The 25,647-nt window shown below is 35.3% G+C and overlaps 2 protein-coding genes across 3 annotated transcripts; one reads left to right on the top strand and one right to left on the bottom strand.

The window, feature by feature from the left end:
• The first annotated feature begins 12,730 nt into the window (after positions 1 to 12,730).
• Positions 12,731 to 17,930, top strand: LOC120351386. Of its 2 annotated transcripts, XM_039428428.1 has the most exons (4): positions 12,731 to 13,015; positions 14,352 to 14,493; positions 15,513 to 15,608; positions 16,715 to 17,930. In XM_039428428.1, the coding sequence occupies exons 1-4, from the start codon at positions 12,936 to 12,938 to the stop codon at positions 16,940 to 16,942; spliced, it is 546 nt and encodes a 181-aa protein (XP_039284362.1). In that variant the 5' UTR covers positions 12,731 to 12,935; the 3' UTR covers positions 16,943 to 17,930. The 2 variants fall into 2 exon arrangements, with proteins under 2 accessions (XP_039284362.1, XP_039284363.1); XM_039428429.1 differs by lacking the exon at positions 14,352 to 14,493.
• Positions 17,931 to 22,309: 4,379 nt separating this feature from the next.
• Positions 22,310 to 23,725, bottom strand: LOC120351628. The gene has a single exon (XM_039429508.1). The coding sequence runs from the start codon at positions 23,723 to 23,725 to the stop codon at positions 22,310 to 22,312; it is 1,416 nt and encodes a 471-aa protein (XP_039285442.1).
• Positions 23,726 to 25,647: the final 1,922 nt, after the last annotated feature.

Raw genomic sequence — 25,647 nt, forward strand, 5'->3', positions numbered from 1 at the left:
ATGTCTCTATGAGTTACTTTTCAAGTCCTGAATATTCTGTACAGTATAATTGACCGAACAAAGTGAGGATTTCACACTAAAGCTGGGCCGGGCCGGGCCGGGCCGAGCTGTGCCGGGCGGAATCTGCCTGCGTTCGCACTGAAGCCGATTGCCGATTCGCTCAGTAATACAAAAATACCATATACTGCGCAACTCACTACGTGGGAAGATCGAACTAAACTGAAAGAAGGCAGAATCTGCTTGGCTGAAAACGCTCGAGTTGGGCGTCAAGCCGACTGCACAAATCCGCTCGGCTCGGCCCGGCGTTGATTTGAATGCTCCCGACTAAATCCTGCTTAGTTAGCGCGCACGCGGATTCCGCTCTGCTCGACCCGGCCCAGCTTTGGTGTGAAACCCCACTGAGATTCAAGTCGACGGTTTTGCATTTCTTATTATGTTTATATGCTAATATTTATGTTCCACATTTACAGCGAAACGCGGCAATAGATTTTCATGAAATTTGACTGGTATGTTCCTTTTTGAATTTCGCGTCGACGTATAGACAAGGTTTTTTTTTCAAATTTTGCATTTCAAGGATAATACAAAAGGAAAAAGAGTCTCCTTCGAACGCCAATGTTATCAGACTATAGAATTATTCATCATAAATCAGCTGTCGAGTGGATTATTAATTGCATGCAATTAATATCTCAATGTAACTTGGTAATAAAAATCAGCTTTCGTGTGGACCAAGGTATCTGGAATACAAGGTATTCTAGATACCTTGGTGTGGACTATTAATTGCATGCAATGACGCATGCAATTAATTATTAAAATAGCATAGTATTTTCTCTCGACCTTTCACTGTTTTCAACTCGGGCTGACCTGTTGCCATAGTACGTCTTGAAGGAGATTTTGATGTTAGCATTTTTGATACACCAACCCCAACAACCATTACTGTAGCCGATTTCATACTGATATCTCGCCAACACCGTCATACAGACAGGATTTACTCTGATGGACAGTATAAGAGGAGGCTGTGGTTTATAACTGCGCGAGGTCTACTGTTCACAGAACTACTAGTAGTATACATCATTATAATAGTGATGATCCAATTCCATAAACTTCAAGAATATTAAAATCTATTTTCACAGTATCTCTCCTGTAAGACTGACACAAATTGAATCATCAGTAAAGTTTTGGTTTCACTAACTTTTAAATAAAAAATTGAATCATCAGAAAAGTCTTTCTTCCAATAACTTTTTATTGTCAAACATATAATATGACTTACAGTCGCATAATAATGATAATAGAAAGAATGTACAATAAAGTATGATAAAAGAAAGAAGTATTGAAGATGAAAATGAACATGACTTACGTGAAAATAGTTTTTGAAACAGACCATTATACCCTAAATTAGGCTACATAAGAGACCCTAGAGATTACAGAAATGAATATATTTCCTCGATTTGTATTGTTCTATTAATGAAATAAAACAATATTTATTTAAATATTTTGTGTAGGGAGGAAGGTCTTCGCTAAGATTGAGGATTGATTTATCCTTCCTTCTGGCTCTAATGCACTGAATCGTAGGATTTGTTTACAAAAATCTCCTCTCATAAAGTTGTGTTTTATCATTAACTTTTGAAGCAATTCTCCACTGAACTAATATAGGAAGTAGGCCTATTGATGGCCTTAGAACTGGCATTCAACACTATTCATAATTGGCAGGTACAGTAAGGAAAATGGACTTTATTTGACTCATGTTTAAATTTCATCAAGATATGCAATGGCATTGACTTTGACTAATTTCTAAAGAAAAATATGATCATCAAATGAATTAGTCTTTTACAAGAAATTGTTCACAGTAAACCAATAAAATATTAGTTGATTACGGTAAGATAGGTAGTACTTCAAGATAATTAACTCGTACTAAAAGCTGTGAGTTCTATATGGCTGTTGAATTATAATAATTTTTGGAGAAGTCTGATCAAATGTATAAAACGTGTTTGCCCCGAGCAAAGAATTAATGAATCCATATGCAGGCATTAATTAGGAAATGAACTACTAGTTGTAATTCCACAACCAGTTATGATATATATATAGCTGCCAAAACAAAGTGGTGAACAATTCCCAATCCATCAGGATTCATTTTGAATGGTACTGTAGGTATTATCAAATCAAAACTTGTAATATGCAGCCCAGCTTTTGTAAATCAATGTAACTTTTAATACTATGGTACCTATGGTGTTACGGTGTAACTTATGGTGTTACGGAATGATACTAGAATGTGCTAATGCTTATAGAATGACCGTATTCTATTTTTCGATTGCATCTATGTAATTGTAATAGTAATATTGAATCTGTACGGTATGAGCTCTATTAAACTCTAGCTAGGGAGCTTGCTTCTTTGGCTCTGAGTGAGATATTCGATTCTCTGAGAGTTCAGATAAAAAGACCAACAGACCTGTTTTCCTTGCCGATGGGTTAGTATTTTTTTCTGCTAGGTACTGTGAGTTTTCATTTATCTACATAATTGACAAAAACATAGCCCAATTGTGATATTATAACATTTAATGCCGCTGTAAAAAATATTGTTCCATCATAAAAATAAAAGGTCCATGCAGTACCGTTCTTTTTTAAAGTTTTCTAGTTGTACATGTAAAGGAGTATCATAGTCAAAAATTCTGCATGTAGAATGCTAGAATATGAAAAATGTCATTCTGAAAAGAAAATAACTTTGATACATTTATAGTTTGAAAGCAATACTATCTCCTAGCACAAATCTGTTCTCAACCCTGAACAGTTTCAAAAAAATCAGGTTCAACTAAAATAATTAATTAGTTCAACAAGCTTTAACAGTTTTCAAAAATTTTAAGCTGCGTTTATACCAAAGTATTAACTTAATCCTTATAGATTCTATTAAATTTGAACGGAACTTGACAAACACATTATGTTCATCATGTGTATTGTATGATAAGTTATGTTCAATCTAATAGAATCTATAAGGATTAAGTTATTAACATTTTGTTACCATAACTTTAGTGTAAACGCAGCTTTAGTATCAAAAACATGTTGGAGGTTCAACGAACTTTAAACCTTGTTAAAAAAGCATATTATGCTACGATATGCATAGGCCTACGCCATTATTTTTATTGTTGTGGGATTTGTTATAACTTTGGAATTACAAGCATCATCACTTCATCAATTATTTCAATCGATGCCTACCGTCAATCATCATGGTCATTTCTGTGCACGAAGAAAGCATGCGGTATGAGCGGTAGTGGTTACCTATTTGTGCGAGAGAGAAAAGTGATGGCGATTAAAATGGCTTTTGGTGGCTTATCAGTAGTAGCTGGTAGAATATCTGATCAGGCCATCTCCGTAATCTTACAATCATCGTTTGCCGCAGGATTTTAGGCCAATGGACAAGGTTACCGCTCACCTAAATCTCTGGTCGCGGTTATCAGATCTGAATCTCCACCACTCCTCCAGTTCACTCACACTCTCTCTCTCTCTCTCCTTCCTACTCGCATCTCCCCCTCATGTTTGGGAACAGGAATACTACTTTATCTGTCCATTGTCGGTTATCATTAGTTTTATTGCCGTAATTTGTACCCGTTCAATTTTCATTACCTTCAATTTAGAAACTACTGCGTTCTACTGCCGACCAATAGTCGAATTGCATTCCCTCCCATCATCTTGCAACCAGTTGCGATTCTCAACTATACCTGCCATTATTTATTGGAGAAGAATGCAAAAGCACAACTGTAATGAAAAAATCTATTCGGACCATTAAAACGCTTATGCGCCGTGAAGGCGATCTCTGCACATTACAGATGGAATTCATTTCCTGATGGATTTGTCCTTTTCTTCTATAGAATTATGGATTGCTGATCAACAGCTATGAATAAATTATCATCAATTATATCATAGTTATTAACCAGCTGTAAATTTATCATTACTTATAAATTATAATTCATTTTTAAAAGAATTCGGCACTTTATTTTCCCATACTCATATTATAATACATGCGCTCATTTTAACAGAAGTAGTAGGCCTACACGGTTTTTCTACGTGCATATGAATGCATGTTGTAATACCAAGTGTAAAGATTGCATTGATTGGTTTAGAAATTCAATCTCCGCTATATAACAAAGTTCAGTATATTGAAATATTATTGGGATTAAATATTGTAGCTTTTGAAAAATACTTATAAGAAAGGGTCACACCGGGTCATCTAACATACAAGCCTAGCTATATAAAAACATATGTAAAGACCAAATAGTACATTATTTACTACCAAGAATTATGAAAAACTATTACAGGTACAGTACCGGCAGAAACATTTCAAAAGAAGGTACCGTACTGTAGGTAGATCAAAAGTAGATATTTTTCAAAAGAGTTATCAACCCTATTGATTTGTGTGTCTTCTATATGAATAGGCCTATGAATGGCAGGCTACGGTACCTAACAATATCTATGCCTACCATCACTCTATCAAAACGGTACCGCACTGTATCTTCATATAATCATATACAGTATGTTATTTGTAGGACTGTTTGAATTTGTTATTATAGGCTACCGTATACAGAATATTTTGTAGAACACACAAAACAAAGGTATTCAAATAATACACGTGTCCGTTTGTTTCTATTAAATACTGACGAAGTTTATCTAGAATATTATCTAAATTTGGCTAATATGAATTATTTATAAAACGATGTACCGATAAACTATAAATTAAGACCATTGCGCCTGCTTCTCCCATTGTAAGGGAGACCACTTGAAGTAAAGATTCCTCTACATATCTTAAAACTCTACATTATTATAGCTTGAAAACTACTTCTCGGTGGTTCGGAACCCACCTTTTGAGCTGTAGGTCCACTATCTAGACAGAGATCATCATAATCCGTCTCAAGCTCTCTCACTGCGCCCAACGAAACCTGTATGTGTAAATCCCATCACCCTCAGAAAAAAAACTAAATATACTGCAATTAATTATACTACGTTTCAGGGGAATTGAACAAAAACTTGAAGGTTTTTACAATACTATACATTTTTATAGTGTCTATCCATGAAGATTGTACGAGTTTATTTAGAGAGTAGCAGGGCTCCTATATACAATAATAGGATGTAGCCGACCTCTGACGATTTTTATGAAACATTTTTCTCAATTCTTGCATCATCTTCCATTTGATTGAACATGTTTTTCAAACACTCGAATTAATTTGCTGTTCCGGTTACATTTTCGATTATAAAAATAGAAAAATTAAATTATAATGTGTAGTTTCTTATAGTGGTTATTATTATGCAAATTCATGGATGATAATAAAATACCTTAATGGTTAATTAAAAGGTTAAACAACTTTTTAGTACTGAACAATGGATAAGAGGTAACGTTTTTTTTTTGTCAATTATCATCATGATATAGCTACATTCATTATCAGTTAGTAATCTTTGATAAAAGTTGACTTTCCTCGTTGACATGCTTCCGTAATAAACATGGACCGGCAAAAAAGACTTGAATGGCAATAAATCAATCCTTATGTTTCTTGATAATAATCATGATTCAATAAGTGAATTGACAATAATATTCTCATAAACCATTATTCGTTTCATGATATTATTTCTATAATAGAAATAATGGATGTATGTTAACCTATGATAGACTTTGGATATGCTTACCTCCTTTATTACTACTCTAAACAGAACTGCGGGGTCAAAAATTGTCTTCCAAACTTTTTCCTCTATAATAACCCTCCGTTGACTGGACTATTAGGATCTTTATAAAATTCAATTCTATGTAGCTAGCCTATTCATTTTGATAGGTTTGATGTGAATAGGTAAAGAATGTTGTGTTATAGAATAAAACATTAAGCTACGGTATATATTTATATGATCTATTATTTTCGCAAGCTCTAGATTTCAACGAATCCTATTATGCCTGAAACTGTAAAATATTAATCTATCTTTAATTCTGAATAAATTCTGTAGTAGCCTACCTACCTAACGTATTATTCAAGAATAATATTATAAAATAGAACCTAAACATTGCTGCTCCTGAAACTTGAAACTCATGCAAATTTAGGATACTTACAAATTTTCCAAACTTTCAAAAGCTCACATATTAACTTAAGAACTTTGTGGTTTTTACCAATGAAAAAATATAGGCCTAAATCAGATCTATTTTTTGATGTGTTTATGTGGTTACACAGAAATCGAATAACTCACCTGGAAGTTTGAAGCGATATGTCCAATTGACAAAGAACAAACCATTGAGCATTTGAATTGAAGCGGGCACGGTATATACAGTTATAAAAGAAAGAGACAAACACCTTTTACTAAAGGCGTTGTCGAATTATATAACGATAAAACTGTAACAGTACTGGTTAAGTCATTATTTGGTACTTGATGTTCTTGAGAATTAATAGAATGTTATTTAATAACACTAAAAAAGTGGCTTTCTACAGTATATAGAATAATGGAGAACCCAGGAAGAATTTCAAAACTCTTTCTGGCAGCAAAAACGTATTCAAGTCTCTATAATTGATGGAATGATAATCGATCATTATTTTCGAATCGTGATCAAATATATTTAGAAAATACAGAGTGACCACCAGAAGCATTTACATTTTAGAAATGAAAAAACAATATTAATTTTTCAAGATGCAATTTTTAATTTTTCAAGTATCGCCGCTTTCAAGTAATCTAAAGTGATGTTTAATTATGGGGACATTTGAAAGAGCAAGTTTATCGACTTAAGCCACGTACTTTGGATTACTTGAAAGCGACGATACGTACTGGGGTGGTGTTGATCACCGAGGATACACTGGAACGAGTGTGAAGAGCTTCCTGGGCAGAATGGAAAATTGCCTTGGAGAAAAAGGATGTCACCTTCCCGACATAATTTTCTCTACGTAAAAAAATGGTATATACTCACAGTATTTTACTCAAGTTGAATAAATTTTATCTTGAAAAATTAATAGGTTTTTCATTTTTAAAATGTGAACGTTTCTCGTGGTCACTCTGAAGTTATTCTGGATAAATTATACAGTACTGTGATCTTTGTAATTTTTGAAAAGTTTATTAAACCTACACACATGAGATAAATCACATAGGTACCACTTATGCGGTATATGGATTTTATCAGTTGAGCCATTTTTAGAAGAATGGTCATCATTAACAATGTAAAGTATAATAAAATATATAGAAGCTACATTATTCATATGGGCGTAATTTAAAGATCTTCCAATTTTTTTAGAACCGCTTTTATCACTAATATTCTTTATAACTAATATTAATGGATGCAATTCTTGTAGGCCTACTATATGGACTATATGGATATATTGAAGATGTTGGGTTTCAATTGCAATCATATGAGTACGGTACTGTAGGCATTTGAATATTGAATACTGTAATAATAAAGTGCTTCTGTTCATGGCATGGACATACTGTATGGGCGTATCAACAAGTGAACAAAGTCAATAAAAGAAACAGCCATATAGGGCATGGAAACAATATTAGGCCTACCTAAAAGAAGTGTAGTTACAAGTCAGAAACAATAAACATGCAAAAAACACAAAAAAATCAACAAAAACATGGATGAAACATACCAAAAGCAGCAAGTTTCAGAAAAATAAAATATCTTGTCACATTCTGTAGATCAGAAAACTCCTTCGGATAATAGAAAAAGGGATTCTCCTGAATGAAAGCCCTCAGTCTTCTCTTCAAAGCCATCTTATAGAGGCAGACTCCTGGTTGAAACTGGTAGCTTGTCCAAAATAATTCTGGCTAACTGGTAGATGAGGCTGCTCTGGGTCCTCCCCAATATACAGTATGGGAGATCCAGCCTCAAACTGATTATGTTGTTATAGCCATGGGCATTACCCCTGGTAGTATACACGTAGTATGGACATTTCAAAACGCTCCTATAGCTGACCTGTAAATGAAGATATTAAACAAAGTTAGAATCTTTTCACTCACAAAGAGAGACCTATAATGAGCCAAAAAATCTGCTTCACAAAAAATCTGTATAGCCAATTCCTGCACCAATAGTATTTCCCCACAATGTGATACCATATACCATCACAGCACTTTGGAAAAAAGGAAAAATAGCACATTCAGAGTCGGCCCTCCTCTGGTGTACATCTTCTCAGGCTCCTGAGCAAGAATATCACTTCCACAGACTACAGTACTTATTGTATGTGCTCACCCCAGGACAACATTCCAGAGTGAAGCCAAGCAGTTTGTCAGATTACACCATTCCTCAGGTCAAACATAGCTTATTTGTATCTTCTCACCATATTTAGAAGAAAAAGGCTTTCCCAAAAAACAATATGTAACATTCCTTTCAAAAGTGCACATCATTCTGCCCAGGTCAGCCATGACACTGCTTGTATTCAGCATTTGAAGTGCTATCAGCATAGCACACCACTGTCGTGCCTCTTAATAGGGCAACATCATCAATCATGATCAAAAACAGGAGAGGGTTCGATACAGAGCCCTGGGGGAGCCCACTGCTCACTAATCTTACCAGAGACCTTTCACTACTTGTCAGCAACATCTGTTCACGTCTCTCCAGGTAGGAGCAGAGACGCAAAAGAGGAACGTTACCAATGTCATATAGTGAGGTCCACGTTATAATGATAGTGGATAATGATAGTGGATAATGATAGTGGATAATGATAGTGGATAATGATAGTGGATAATGATAGTGGATAATGATAGTGGATAAAGATAGGTAAAAGATAGGATAAAGATAATGGATAATGATAGATAAAGATAGGAGAACAGCGTTGTCGATTCTCTGCTTAAATTAATTATATTTCTGCATTGTCAAAAACAGATTTAGTATTGTTGCGGAGCTAGAAAAGGATAGTACTATTTGCTTTGTCGAATGATAGATAAGGATAGCAACATCAAAGTTAATCAAATACTGTTATTATAACGTGGAACTCACTATAGGAAGAGAGTTCACCGAGAAAAATATCATGATCCAGAGTGTCAAAAGCCTTTCCAAGGTCACACACAGCAGTGTGTGCCCAGCAAAGCCAGGGAGGCTTTCTCAACTTCAAGAATGATAGGCCTACATTAAACAGCCTCTATAGCCTACTGTTGACTTTTCTGAAGCTACCATTTTGGTTATACTGCGTGCCAGAAAAAATACCATTTCAACTCACAGAATTCATGGAGTTGCTCAGCCATTACCATTTCAAATTATATCATAGAGAGGATTGACAATAATATTGATATGGTAGGCCTATAATTATTATTCACAGTACCCCTAATACCTAATATCACCCATTTTGAACATGTCATGTATTGAGTACTCTATGTGTTCTCTTGGCCCTCGATGCTCGAGGCTCTGTTTGTGTGTGTGCCAGGGGAACATCAACTGTTCAATGGAAGAGCCGATCGACTGTAAACAGAGATGGCCTTGAAGTTCCTAGCGTTCCACAATTCCACTTTGAATAGTTTGAAGTAATGCGCATGCGCTGGATCGACCAATAGAATTTACACGCGCGACTAGCCATTACATTTCAAAATTGCTAATACTTTGAAGTAATGCGCGTGCGCTGGATCGACCAATAGAATTTACACGCGCGACTAGCCACTACATTTTAAAGCCTAGGTTTCTCTGAACCACGCAGCGTCACTGCGTGATGCGGGATGCGCGATGAAGTAATCACGCAAAAGTCTGCTGCAGCTATTGATAGGGAAGTGTTTTCTCTGACTTCACTCGCGCAATTCTCTGTAATTCCCTCTGCATGGATACATGTTGGTATCAAGTACATGTTCTACGAGAATCAAAATATCTCATCCCCGAAATTCACAAGCTGATGTATAGCCAAACTACAAAATATAAACACGACCTAAAAGATGAAGAAACCTTAAGGGTTTGAAAGGGAAGGTTAGGAGGTGGGGTTCTTGCTTTTATATGGCAAAATGCTTGTATTATTCAAATGTTTTAATAATTATTGTTTTATAATTCGAAAAAACAGTGTTCACAACCACAAACCTAGAAGTTACCAGACTACAAACTAAATATGGAACAATCAACAGGGTTCCAGGTTTTAAATATTCAGGAGAGGTTATTTCGGAGAGATTATCACAGCAGGATAGAATAAAGAAAGCTCATAAAGGCCTAGGGCTGGTGCAATCCATTTACAATAAAAAATGCTTGTCTCTTCACACTAAAATTAGACATTATAATACAGTAATAAAGTCATCAATGCTATATGCCAGTGAGACCCTAAATCTCAACAGGAAAGCTGATCTAGAAAATTTGAAGAAAGAAGAAAGGAAAATAATTAGAAAAATTCTAGGTCCGAGATTAACTGAGAATGGTTATAGATTACAGAAAAATAGCACAGTTGAGCAACATTCAAATATTGTAACAGACATGAGAAGAAGACGTCTAAAATTCTATGGTCATATCATGAGGCTCCTTGACCATAGAATCACAAAAAAAGTAGTAAAATATGTAGCTTCGCTTGCCTATGGAGGAGAATGGATTAGGAATGTTAAGAAAGATCTAGTTTTGGCAGGAATTACTGATGATGAAATTAAAAATAGAAATAATTTCAAAACAAAAGTGAACAAATGGGAAATTATTCCAGAGATAAAAGCACCAAGAGTTGGCACAAGATGGAGTGAAGAAAGAAAAGCTGCATTTTCTCAGAGAATGAAAAGCTGGTGGGCATACAAGAAAACCGCCTAGTCTAATAAAAATCGATGATCATGATTTTTCGCCACACTTGGATGTAATGAGCTGGTTTACGTGCATCATATGGAGGCCGAAAGTGATTGTTTTCCGACCAGGCCGGTAAAACTTTACTGCCCTAGGGCTGTAAAATGACCTTGAATAACAGCTGATCGTGTCCGATCTCACAAATCATAGAGCGATAATCTCATAACAATTGTAAAAATCTATATAATTATGTATCGTGAATCGCGGTATTATGTCTATAATATATTTTATAAATTACTGTTTCATAATTTAATATTTATAAATAGCCTCAACAATATAATGTTGGCTGCATTGTTCATTGTCAGAAAGGTACGTATTGCTAGTATTTAAAAGTGAAGAAACGAATTTGAAATCAAAGTACAATAATTATATCAATATTTAAAAGTAATAATTATAATTATTATTAATAATTATTGTTTCTTTTTATTATCGAATTCCACTTCTTAATGCAATACAATCAACAATAATAATAAGAAAATACAGCAGAGTTCTGAAGTTTAAGGTAAGCCAACTGGTGAAACTCATCCTTGACTGAAAATTCCTAGTAATTTTTCCGAAATTCATTATTAAAACTGTTAGATAATATTTTTCTTCAATATTAAACCATATAGAGAAAACATTAGGCTCAATCAAGATTGAATCTTCGAATGTTTTCTCTATGATTTAACTATTTTCAGAGCAATATTTTGTTGTGAAAATGCCGGCACCGGCTCCAAATTTGCTGCTATACACTATATTATAGTAGTAGCCTAGATTTCCCCCACTTTCAACAATACGCAATGGCCAAGAGTGTAAAGGCGTAATACATCAGTACTCATAATTCAGTGATTAACATGATCAAGGTTTGAATCTTGGTCAATGACATTTTTTTTTGTCGATGAATTTCGACTTTTATTAGCTATTTTTTATATTAGTTACCGTACTTACTTTTTTTTAAATTTCAATCAATTTTTTAGATATATTTTGAGTAATTTGAGACAAAACTGTGAAACATGCAATTATATTAATTTTTTCATCGCATTTATTTCAAAATAGTAATGAAAATTCTATTCTATAAGCGCAAAGCGCCCGGTGCAATATCTCATGGATAAATGGATGAATTATTATTTATTTTGGAAGTATTATTTATAATACTGTATTATAATGCCAGATTGCACAAAAGTCTGTTAAATATTTGAGATTAAATGTCATGAGAACCAATCAGAATAGACTGTAAATACAAACAATTTGAATGTACATTTGACCTCTCAGAAAAAAGTAGTAGAATCTGCTAGAGGATTCATGTTCTCAAACAATCATAACTGCACATTCAACTTCTATTTAAATAACAAAGAATAAAATAATATAGATTTGTTGTATAAAAAGTATAATGATTGTATGTATAATTTATTTTACGTGAAAAACAAAGAATTAACTGTCAATAATGCTTATTTTTTATAATTTAATATGTATTTATGTATCTAGTATAATTAAATAGGTATTTAAACTATCAATAAATGATCATTTCTATAACTTGATATGAATTATTTTGTAGTTTTGATACCGAACAATAGAATACAATGATACTATCATAACCTCATTAACATTGTATGATTTATAGTAGCATAACCTTAAAATTTTGCTTTCAAAATTGCCAACTTAACATTATTATTATTTTTTTTTTGGTGTGGCAAAAAATAGTGTTCGCAACACAGGTAAAAATGTTTTTCCGGCTCTCGAACGCTTCAAGTTCTCGACTTCGTCTCGAACTTGAAAACCACGATCTCGAGCCGGAAAACGTACATTTTCGACCCTAGGTGCGAAATATACTGTTACGTCTTCCACTTCGGGAGCTCTACGACTAATAATAATAATAATTATTATTATTGTAAAGCAGAAACAGAAAGCTTGCATGTCAGAAAATGTTTGTGTTATATAATTTGACTATACGACACCATATGATTTTCAAGAATGCTATATTCTGCCTACTCTGTAACTTACTACAGCCTAGAAACTATAAAGACTGGGCACAGAGGACTGGGTACACGCAGTCGCCATTTTGAGTCATAGCATAGCATTCGTTTCAACTGCCTGTATTGCTTTGCTTCGACAGTGGTGATAATATTTTGATATTTTTAATAATTCTAATTCATCATGGTGGGGTGCTCGGCACCAAATTGTGCCAATAAAACTGAGAAAGGGTTTCGCTTGTCTAGATTTCCTACAAATGAAAAAAGAAAGGCAATTTGGCTTCAAAATTGCAGACGTGATAAATGGAAGCCAACATCAAATTCCAGACTTTGTGAGGTGAGTGTAACTTAATTTATTCTTTAGATTTTAAAGAATTAGAATAAAATTATTTCATAAAGCGTTGTAATGTCCTAATTGAATTTTAATAACTTCATTATTCAACATTAAAAGTAATGATGCTTTTGGTTCCCAATTTTAAGGTTATGAATTATTAAATTAACCTAGTTCAAAAGTTTATTTGTTTATTCCAATACGGTAAATGAAATATTATTACAGGATGAAAATAATACTTATTATAATTATTATACTTGATATTGAAATCAGTGAGAAAACATCTGCAATTAACTTTTCAAGATATCTTAAAAACATCCCATCATTTGTTTAATTGTATAATAAATAATTATAATGCGTCCCACAGGGATCGAATCTGGGGCCATTGCTTTTTATAATAATGACAAATGATATTAGAGTGAGTGTGGATTGTAGGATAGTGAGCTATGCTGTTGACACATCATTACTTTCATGTGATGCAAATCTGGATATGTTAAGGGAAAGGATGGCTAATGCTCAAAACGACATTTCTTCTTGGTTTCAGGCAAACTACTTCTTATTAAATCGAGAAAAAACCAAGTCACTTATTTTTAATTTGAAAAATATAAAAGATGAAATCACTTCAGCTAAGCTACTTGGTATTATTCTAGATACAAAATTAACATGGACATGCCACATTGACTGGTTATGTGGTCGGCTTAGTAGAGTGGTTTTTCTTATAAGACGACTGAGAACTCTTGTTCCTCAGCAATATTTGAGAACGTCCTTGGAGGTTATGACTGTGTTCAGACTGTACGTCATGCAACTCCTGGTCAGGGTCAGGGACGAGTTGGATGTTCTTGAATGTAGGTCTGAGATACACGGGCATTTCACCAGACAAGCATGTAATCTGAATGTTCCTTTTGTCAGGCTAAAAAAACTTCAAGGACATTATAGAATATTATCAATCAAGGCATTCAATAAGCTGCCTGTTAGTGTGAGAAATATGAATCAAGCCAGTTTTAAAACTCAAGTTAAAAAGCTGCTAACAGAGAATCCATTATATAATGTAGAGGAATTTTTCAATTTGCCCATTGATGAGGTGAATACTTATTTTGTGTGATGATAATATATATTTATGAAATGGCTCAGTAGTTTTATGGGATTTTATTCTTGATGACATCTAATGTACATTAAATTGTATTAATTGGTGGATTAACGTATTCTATTCTACATAACAAATAAATAATATCTGGGAATTTGGAAGCATAGGCAGATGGTAGATTACACTTTTGCTTTATAATAATACAGGTTGATTACCTTTCTATCCTCAGCTGTTTAATTCTAATTTTATTCTATCCAGGACCACTTTGAAGAAAATCAGTGGGAGCTCCATCGAGCAGATGAGTGGAGAAAGTTGTAGCCAAATGCTATTCCAACTTTATTTAATGTTCCGAATCCACCAAAAAAGCTTATATCAACAAGGCGTGCAAATAACTTACAAGGTTGGTGCAAATAAGTTCTAGATTTTTTTAATTTGATTGATTTTCTTTCTGAGGGTTATGCCCACATGATCTCTCAGGCTTGTGTGAGGGTAATGAGAGGGTGATGACTGACACGCTATCACGTTCTCCAATGAGTTATCACTTTCTCCACTCTGATAATCCTTGAACTTTAAGCCTGATAAGCTCAATAAAGTTAGTTTGTGTAACTGGTTTTCAATGCTCATTGATGAAAAGCTTATAAAATTTCAAGAGCTGTATATCAATACATTTTATGCCTACAATAAACATCTTGGCATGTATAGTGACTATCTTTCGCTGTTATACAGAGTATCTCAAAAGTACAATCCCCAGTACCACCAAGGTATTCTCCACGCAAAAACAAACAAAAAATCTCATTTGCAAAACATCTAAATCTTTTGTAATCTGCCAAGTGTAGATCCCCTAAAGAGGGTTCTGCCCCTTAAATTTTTCAGGTTGGCAGTCCTTGAACCTCTGAGTGAGTGATGTGGCAATTGATGGATTGGACTGATAATGAATTTAATTAGTAATTTCAGATCCTTCAATAAATTAGTCTCTGAATATCAAATATTTACTCAAATAAATTATGATTATTGTTAAACGATGTTTATATAAACACATAAAAAAGATTGGAATAAAACTTTTTTTGAAAATAATATAGTTCGCAAATGGTGAGAATAGAATATGGGTGCCATGCTATATAGACAAGTTTAGCATTGCATGAAACAATTCAAGAATAAATTGAGTTCCAGTGGCTAAGGAGCTGAAATTATTTTGCGTGGTTTTTGTCAGTGTGTTATTTCCGGTATCAGCGTTTTTCACAGTGCGCAAAACATGTCCATATAACATGGTCTTTAGACAGCAGCAGCAGCAACTCAGAGTAAACAAGCTGTCATATAGTTGTACAAAAATGACTCATCATGATACTTCTTATTCATGAGTGTGACTGTCTCCATATAAACCCTGTAATATTAAATTCTGTATGATACAATATTTTTCAGGACACAACCCCTAGTGAGATAGCTGGAGGTGCTACAATCACAGAAAATGAAACTGCTAATCTTGGTGTAGGGAATGGCACAGCATTATCTCATGAGGCAAGTATAAAACAAACGTATAAAACTGCTCTATTACCATATAATTAAAATGTCAGCTTTTAATTCGAGGAAAATCAATCTTCTTCTTCCACATCTAATATACAATTTTATATTCATTATACAGAGTGTTTCACGAGGAATGTCCAATACTTCTCAGGCTGATTCCCAACCCAACACTCAGTAGTAAAGAAAGTTCCATGGGACATATCCAAATTTCAAAAACATTCTGTATAAATATGTAGGCCTACATTGAAAACATACAAAAGAACATTTTTCATGATATACCTACTATTTGTGATATTTTTAATTAATAAACTAACAGTATAATACAATATCATAACTAGATTATTAATAAAATTTATTTATCATAGGTTTATTAATTGAAGTCATGTATTGAAGTTTTTGTGTAATATAGTCTAAACTTCTATCATTATATTCCTTGTCATTTACACTTATTATTATTATTTATTATCAACAATTTATCTCAATAAATTATTAACATAATTTCACATCAGGAATCAAAACTTTTATTTATGTTCACACAAAAACTTATTATTCAAAACAATTATTTTGCAATAGTTTTTTCTCAAATATTTTTTGTCTCCATAGCAACTTGAACTTGAACTTTTTATCAGCAACTTGAACTTCGTTTCTTCTTCTTACTATAGTCTGTCCAGACTGCCATGAGCGCTGAAAGATTAAGCCGACCCTCGCTCCGCCATGCGCAGGCACACATACCCGGCCTACCTGTGCCATTATTATTAGCCTATGGCTTTGAATGGTGGGGAGACCCAAGGGTAGTTCCACCTCGCCGTATATAGTCCAAAGTTCCCTAATGGGAAACCGGACACTAAGGTTATAGTGAGCACAATTTTTTTAATTTACCTGCACCATTGATATACTATGTATACTACGTAGTCCCTTTACTCACACACACAAACGGAGACTGTGCTTGTGTGTGTGAGTAGTAGGAGGGTCGGCCTAATCCTTCAGAGCTCATGCTTTTTTGGACAGAGTATAATTATATTTCTATCACACCCTATAAACTTGTGAACCTCTACATCTTGAATGATATAGTCTACAACAATATTCATTTTTTGTTTCAGGCATTTCCTGCTGGGGAGGAGGAGCAAATAAAGCAGCTCAATAATGAAGTTGCTTCACTGAAGGAGGAACTTCAGAAGAAGGATTCAATCATGAAATCGTTTTTGAATAACGAGCAAATTGCTGCATTGCAACAAACACCCAATAAGTGGAGTGCTGAGTCTACCCTTCTAGGCTTAAAGCTTCGATTCAGCCAGGGTGTCAGCATTTTCTATTTTACTAATTGCTGATTATCTCAAAACAATATTACATGATTAATTGACAATTATAATGTGAACTATCAAACTGTAGGCTACCATAGCTATTATGAGGTACCTAATATAGGTAAGTGTTGAAGCTGAGCAGTAGCTTGGTTTATAATATTATCACTAGTTTATAGGCTTACTTACAAATTCTCCTTGATATCATGAACTCTCTATAATGAATATTAAAATTGTCTTCAAAAAATACCGATCCTAGTGGCTTAGAAGACTCACACTATTAAGCTGCGTTTACACCAAAATTATTAACAAAATGTTTATAACTTATTCCTTATAGATTCTGTTAGATTGAACATAACTTATCATAAACCTGATGATCATATGTGTTTGTCAATTTCCATTGGATCTAGAAGGATTAAGTTATTAACATTATTTTGTTAATAACTTTGGTGTAAACGCGGCTTTACAATACACTTGTAACAGCGAGTCTTCTAAGCTTGTGCAAGCTACAGTAGTATTATAGCCCAGGCCTATAACTTTTTCTCATCCAAAATTGGACTGATATGAATAATTTTACTGGCCTACTGTGGTATTGATAATTTTTACATCTAATAATAATCCATGCAGTAGTGAGTAGACTATTAATTATGATAGATAGAAACTTCTTTCTGAAGACTGTGCCTTTTGAAAACTAATAATGTTGAGGCACAGAGTTGAAGGACTACAGCTGGACTAGTTTTGTACGGTATCGGGTTTTGTTTTATTAAATACAAATAATTTAATTTTGTTCTGAACAATACGTTCATTTTTTGAATGTATCCTTGTTGGAAAAATATTCTCATCAATTTATGAGCCACTTCAGTTCTTCAGTGATGTCAATGTAAATTCTTTCCAAAACCATACAACATAGCATATACGGGTATAATTTGAATTTGGCTCCTTCTTCTGTGACTCAAAATGGCGACTGTGCATACCTGGTATTTATAGTTTCCTACTACAGCCTACGTCACGGCTGCAGTTCCCCCACTCAAATTGCATTTCAACGAAAATACTATAGATGAGTGACCAACCTTCTGTCTACTAACTTTGGATGAAGCCAACATCTACTGCCAAATCCACCCATCTTGACGTCACAACAGTGACGTCACACATCCTATAGAAATAATTATTAGGGAACTATAAATACCAGGTATGCGCAGTCGCCATTTTGAGTCACAGAAGAAGGAGCCAAATTCAAATTATATCCGTATACGCTATGTTGTATGGTTTTGGACAGAATTTATATTGACATCACTGAAGGACTGAAATGGCTCATAAAATTAATGAGAATATTTTTCTAAAAAGGATACATTCAAAAAATGAACGTATTGTTCAGAACAAAATGAAATGATTTGTATTAAATTAAAAACTCGGTACCCTACAAAACTAGTCCAGCTGTAGTCCTTCAACTCTGTGCCTCAACATGATTAGTTTTGGAAAGGCGCAGTCTTCCGGAAAAAGTTCCCATCAATCATAATTAAAAGTCTACTCACTACTGCATGGATTATTATTAGATGTAAAAATTGCCAATACCAAAGTAGGCCAGTAAATTATTCATATCAGTCCGATTTTGGATGAGAAAAAGATATAGGCCCAGGCTATACTACTGTAGCTTGCACAAGCTTAGAAGACTCGCCATTACTAGTGTATTGTAATAGTGAGTCTTCTAAGCCACTAGGGTCGGTATTTTTTGAAGACAATATTAATATTCATTATAGAGAGTTCATGATATCAAGGAGAATTTGTAAGTAAGCCTATAAACTAGGTAGTGATAATATTGTAAACCAAGCTACTGCTCAGCTTCAACACTACTTACCTATATTAGGTACCTTATTATAGGTATGGTAGCCTACAGTTTGTAAGTTCACATTATAATATTGTCAATTATCAATATAATATTGTTTTGAGAAAATCAATTAGTAAAATAGAAAAAGCTTTCAATGTAGTGAGTAATAAATGTTTGTGAAAGTACCTGGACAGTACCGTACCCAGTGTCTTTGACTCATGAGAAACAAATCAATATAATAATGCTCACAAACAGCTCATGTAAGAGTAAAAATGAGAAAATAGACCTTCGCAAATAGAACGCATGATTACATACCAGTCAGAATCAAGAACCACATGATACCATATGCAAACGAGGCAAAATATCTTGGCATTACTCTGGATGCTAAGCTTCGTTGGAAAAGCCATATTAAGAAAAAGTTGGATGAGCTCAACTACAAGTACAGTAGGATGTATTGGCTGACAGGAAGGAATTCAAGCTTATCAACCTACAATGAAATTCTATTATGCAAACAATTACTGAGGCCTGTTTGGTAGTATGGTGCTAAAATGTGGGGCTTTACAGCAGAGAGAAATATTGGCATCATTCAATGATTCCAAAACAAGTTTCTGTGAAATGCTGTCAATGCTCAATCATCAGGAACGCCGACCTTCATAGAGACCTTCAGGTGGAGGCAGTCAAGGAGATGATTGTGAAAACAGCAAGGACCTATGAAGAGGCTCTACATCTCGACCAATAAGAAGCATTGATCCCGGTACCGGTTTTGTGGAACATACTTTTCGAGCGGTGCAAGTGAGCATGCACCACTCCACTCTGTTCCAAGATGGCAACCGGTACCTGAACTGTCAAAAGCTCCCACCGAACGCATTTTCGTGTACTTGGTCGAAATCGTACATGTACCGCAACCTCCCATGAACACAATCATTATGAGTCACAGAAGAAGGAGCCAAATTCAAATTATATCCGTATACGCTATGTTGTATGGTTTTGGACAGAATTTGTATTGACATCACTGAAGGACTGAAATGGCTCATAAAATTAATGAGAATATTTTTCTAAAAAGGATACATTCAAAAAATGGACGTATTGTTCAGAACAAAATGAAATGATTTTTATTAAATTAAATACTCGGTACCCTACAAAACTAGTCCAGCTGTAGTCCTTCAACTCTGTGCCTCAACATGATTAGTTTTTGAAAGGCGCAGTCTACCGGAAAAAGTTCCCATCAATCATAATTAAAAGTCTACTCACTACTGCATGGATTATTATTAGATGTAAAAATTGCCAATACCAAAGTAGGCCAGTAAATTATTCATATCAGTCCGATTTTGGATGAGAAAAAGATATAGGCCCAGGCTATACTACTGTAGCTTGCACAAGCTTAGAAGACTCGCCATTACTAGTGTATTGTAATAGTGAGTCTTCTAAGCCACTAGGGTCGGTATTTTTTGAAGACAATATTAATATTCATTATAGAGAGTTCATGATATCAAGGATAATTTGTAAGTAAGCCTATAAACTAGGTAGTGATAATATTGTAAACCAAGCTACTGCTCAGCCTTCAACACTACTTACCTATATTAGGTACCTTATTATAGGTATGGTAGCCTACAGTTTGTAAGTTCACATTATAATATTGTCAATTATCAATATAATATTGTTTTGAGAAAATCAATTAGTAAAATAGAAAAAGCTTTCAATGTAGTGAGTAATAAATGTTTGTGAAAGTACCTGGACAGTACCGTACCCAGTGTCTTTGACTCATGAGAAACAAATCAATATAATAATGCTCACAAACAGCTCATGTAAGAGTAAAAATGAGAAAATAGACCCTTCGCAAATAGAACGCATGATTACATACCAGTCAGAATCAAGAACCACATGATACCATATGCAAACGAGGCAAAATATCTTGGCATTACTCTGGATGCTAAGCTTCGTTGGAAAAGCCATATTAAGAAAAAGTTGGATGAGCTCAACTACAAGTACAGTAGGATGTATTGGCTGACAGGAAGGAATTCAAGCTTATCAACCTACAATGAAATTCTATTATGCAAACAATTACTGAGGCCTGTTTGGTAGTATTGTGCTAAAATGTGGGGCTTTACAGCAGAGAGAAATATTGGCATCATTCAATGATTCCAAAACAAGTTTCTGTGAAATGCTGTCAATGCTCAATCATCAGGAACGCCGACCTTCATAGAGACCTTCAGGTGGAGGCAGTCAAGGAGATGATTGTGAAAACAGCAAGGACCTATGAAGAGGCTCTACATCACCACCAAAATGTTGAGGCAATCCAGCTTTTGGACAACTCAACATTAACGAGGAGATTGAAAAGGAAGAAGCCAACAGATCTGGTGTAAACCTCCAGGAGTGCTTAGAGAAAGTGAAAAAAATTAACATATCTATTTAGTGCAGTTATTATGAATGAGCTAATTTACAACAAGGAGAAGCTATTACAAGACTCTTCTTGTAAAATGACTTGAAGTATTAATTTGGGATAGAAATAAACTGATCATTAGTCCTAGCACTAGTAACAGTGATATTCAATTAAAAAAAAATTAAACTGTTATACAAGACTTTAATTGCTCATACTTCATACTTACTTACTTACTTCTGTCCTTTGTCATTGACCAGCTTCCTGGATGGACAGCATCATTTTATATTCAGACCTAATTTGGTCATCATTGATTGTAAAATTTATACAAAACTTGTCAAACATTAACGTTTTTAAAGCTTAAAAATAGATCGAGATGGTCGGTCAGATTCTAAGTCACTTGAATCAAATTAAAGACTTGTCGGCCTCAAAGTATTGAGCCACAGAGTAGAATGGCATCCCATGCAGCCAGGCTCTAATCCTTCCACCAAAACTTCTGTCATCCAGATCCCTCACCATGTCTGGCAGCGCATTGAAAATCTTCTGTGCCAGTACAGGGAAACAGTCTCTTTTCTTGTTCAATCTGCAGAAGGGTACATCAATTTTTGCTTTCCCTCTGGTATTATACAAATGCTTATCAGCTCTTCTTGTCATTGAGTGATAATGACTTTTTATGTGTAGCAAGGAGAGCAGAATATACTGGTTGAACACCGTATAGATACCCAGTCTGATGAAGATCGGCCGACAGTGATCAAGGTATCCAGCTGAGTCCAAAATTCTTAATGCCTTTTTCTGTTGAAGAAGCACATCATTACATCCGGGCGCATGTCCCCACATCTGCAGTCCATAGATAATATGGCTGTGTAACAAGGCAAAGTAGACTTCAACAAGATGCTTCCTTGAAATAAGAGGCTTTAGACGTCTGAGTAGAAATATTACCCTGGATAGCTTCAGACAAAGTTTGTTGGTATGGCTACCCCAGGTGAGTCTTGAATCCAGTGTAAATCCTAGTAGCTTGACCTCAGTGCAATTGATGAGCTAGTTTGTACTGAGACTACAGGTAGTCTCTTGTGTCTTGTCTTCATTTAGACTCAGTTTATTATTGTTGAACCACTGTTTTGCTAGTCCAAAAATATCTGCAGCTGCCTTCTGCGCCAACAATGGTGTTCTCCCTCTGGCAAAGATTGTGGTGTCGTCAGCAAAAAGTAGGATGCCTTCCCAGCAAACCAAGGTCATTGATCATAATCAGAAAAAGGAGGGGTCCAATCACTGATCCTTGTGGCACCCCATGATTAACCTGTAGAGGACCTGAGTTAACTTCCTCCAGCGAAAGGATCTGCCTTCTGTCTGTTAGGTAGGATTCCAGGGTGGCAAGGACCCGACCTACAACTCCATACACTTCAAGTTTCTCCAGCAGAATATCATGCAGGACACACTCAAATGCCTTACTCAGGGCTGTAGGGTCACCCTTCTTGAAGATAGGCACTGTTCTAGCCAGTTTTAGGGCTGTGGGGATATATCCTTTGCTAAGGCATGCATTCAACACTACACTAAGAGGATGGGCAATGACATCAATAATAGATTTCAACAGGTCAATTGACATACCGTAGATATCTTGAGTCTTTTTATTTCTGAAGTGACTCACCATTTGAATAATGTCTTCTGGTGTTACTGGGTCCCATTCCTCCATTTCTAAAGTACCATCTCTGGGTTGCTGAAAGAGTCTGCCAGCAGCCACCTGTGATCTGTCTGTTTCTGGTAGGGCACTGACAATTTTTTCCACCTCCCGTATCAGGAAATTATTGAATTCATCAGGGCTTGCTTTGACTCTGGGCTTCAAACTTTGCTTACTTGGTCCTGAAATACTTTTTACTAGGTCCCAAGCAGCCTTACATTTGTTATTGGCCTGATTGATTGAGCTAATGTTAGCCTCCCATTTTGCAAGGTCCACCTCCTGCCTGTAAATCCTCTTTGCCTTAATGTATTGATTATGGATGTTCTTCTTCTCTTCCTCATCGAGACAAGATTTCCTTCTGCAATCCAGAGCCAAGATAAAACTCTGTAGCTGAAGTAACCCAGGCGTATACCAGGCATTACTTTTTTGCCTACATGAATTTATTTTCTGGGCCAGATGGCTCTTTTTGATTCTTGTCATTTTTGCAGAAAAGATTCTGTCAAACACGTTAGAGAATTCTTTAAAAAAGGAGTTGAAGAGCTCTTCTGGGTCATCCATTGGGTCAGACAGAATTTCGGTCCAGTCCAAGTTGGCCAAGGCTGCTTTTAGTTGTGGAATCCTCTCAGGGTCAATTTTTCTAGAAGATTTAAAGTAATTGGAGTGCCAAGGTACAGAATCTGAAGTTTCACTCACCAACTTCAGCCACATGTTCTTTATGACAGCGTCATGATCAGCAATCATAGGATCCTGGATGTCCACCTCATAGTTCCAGGAGTCAAGAGAGGTTGCCATGGTATCCAAGCAGTTGTCACCTCTAGTTGGAGCATGACTTGTGATGTACAATCCATGACTTTGCAGCAGAATCCTGAATGTGTGATATATGCTGTTTTCTTCATTCAAGTGGATATTTACATCTCTGCCAAGAACTATAGGCATGTTCAACTTGTTCAGGCTTGTCAAACAATTGTCCATGGAAGTGGAAAAATGCTCAACATTACCATTTGGGGAACGATAAACTGCGATGACAATTACATTGTATTTTTCGAGTTTTACTCCAGATAGTTCAATGTCGAGTTCCCTACAAAACATACTCACGTCAACAGGACTAGACAATAAATCCTCTCTTAGGTAGACTGCAGTTCCTCCATTCTTGTGATTTGAGCGAAAGTACCCTGCTCCAAATTTCAAATGTTCAATAGTATTGTAGAATTCAATCTCCTGGCCAAGAAGATGATGCTCACTTATACACAAAACATCTGGATATGACTTTCCAACAAAGAGAGAAACCAAATTAATTTTTGATCTTAAGCATTGCACATTTACAAATATTTTAAAATTGGATCGGGAATAATTATCCTCACTCTGAGCATCCAGGTGATCTAATTCACCTCCATTTGCTTTGGGCGAATGGAGTTTAAATCACCTGCTTCAGGTTGTTTCTTTCCTCTATTGGAGAACTTGGACACCAGAATGTCACTTGGCCAAAAGTCAGAATCATACACCTCACTCAACAAACTGGAAGGCACTCCTACTTTGAATGATGAATACTCCTTTGGGAATTTTGCATTCAACTTCTCAACCACATCTTTCAAACACTAAACCTTTTCAAAAAACCAATAATCTTGAAACTGAATGTTGTTTGAAACTGATACAATATTTGAAACTGATAATAATATTTAGTATATTTTATCAACTTCTATATAATATTTTCAAAGACTTTAGCTCCACTGATGACTACAGGCCTAAAATTACTAATCTCATTTTCTTTGCTTGATTTATAAATAGGAGTGATTTTAGCTTCTTTCCAGATGAGAGGAAATTCATTGCTTCTAATTGACAAATAAAATATTTACAATAATGGCAAAATTAGTTCTTTCTTCAATTCTTTGAAGAAATAGTGGGTATACCATCTGGACCACTACTTCTATTGTTTTGTAGAGTGAGAGGACTGTATCTAAATTATTATTGTATTTAATGAAAATACTTGCCAAGCTGGAATTAAAAGAAATATTTACTGTGAGCAAAGCTATGGAAATTCTCAAATTAGTATAGATAATAGACTCACCAGTCGTAATTTTTATATGTGCCAAATTATCAATTATAAGGTATTGGAATCGAAATACAGGATGGAATATAGAAATGAGAAGGATAAATACCTTTGGGAAAGGAAATACCTTTCTGATACTCTGATACTGTGGCCTGGCGATGATTACAAGCTGCTTGGCAATATTAATTTCACTGCTCCTTGCTTCTCCCAAATATTCACGACATTCATTAAACACTTCAATCAATTATTGACATATAATGTCCGGCCAGACAAATAACAAATAACAAATAAAGTGAGCCGGTACGGTCTGGCTTTGCACACTCTCGACTCAGTCTGTTTTTCTCCCGACTGACAAGAAAGCCTGGGCTGACGACAGTTTTCGACAATCCACCGCCAGGAGGCAGCACCACACGGAACAGTGCTACATCAACGCGCTCAATTCAAGAATGGCCACAACATTCCCCCCCCCCACCTGAAAAGATATTTTTCAGCTAGGGCAAAGACAAAAATGACGATTATATAATACAAAAATCCAAACATGCAACCACAACCAAGAACACAAAAAAAAACCAAGATTCACGACTACACCCTCCACTATTGAGTGGGTAGTGGGAAAAGTTTAGTGACTGGTCGTCACCCATTTAATGCACCAGAGCCACTCTCACTTGGCCGTCCGTCCCTGGAAAAACTTGTTCCACGATACCTAGTGGCCACTGCAGTGGAGGGAGGTTCGGCTGATCCACAATTACAACAGTGCCTACTTCAAGTGGAGTAGATGATTTCCACCATTTTCCTCGTTCCTGAAGCTCAT

Source organism: Nilaparvata lugens, chromosome 5 (genome assembly GCF_014356525.2).
Source record: "Nilaparvata lugens isolate BPH chromosome 5, ASM1435652v1, whole genome shotgun sequence".
NCBI classification, from domain to species: domain Eukaryota; kingdom Metazoa; phylum Arthropoda; class Insecta; order Hemiptera; family Delphacidae; genus Nilaparvata; species Nilaparvata lugens.

What these genes read in the sequence shown, in the direction of transcription:
- LOC120351386 (XM_039428428.1), top strand. Translation starts at nt 12,936, where the DNA reads ATGAAAAAAGAAAGGCAATTTGGCTTCAAAATTGCAGACGTGATAAAT. An exon ending in GCGTGCAAATAACTTACAAG is followed by an intron (nt 14,494 to 15,512) that starts GTTGGTGCAAAT and finishes AATATTTTTCAG; the next exon opens with GACACAACCCCTAGTGAGAT. An exon ending in GCACAGCATTATCTCATGAG is followed by an intron (nt 15,609 to 16,714) that starts GCAAGTATAAAA and finishes TTTTTGTTTCAG; the next exon opens with GCATTTCCTGCTGGGGAGGA.
- LOC120351628 (XM_039429508.1), bottom strand. Translation starts at nt 23,725, where the DNA reads ATGCCTATAGTTCTTGGCAGAGATGTAAATATCCACTTGAATGAAGAA.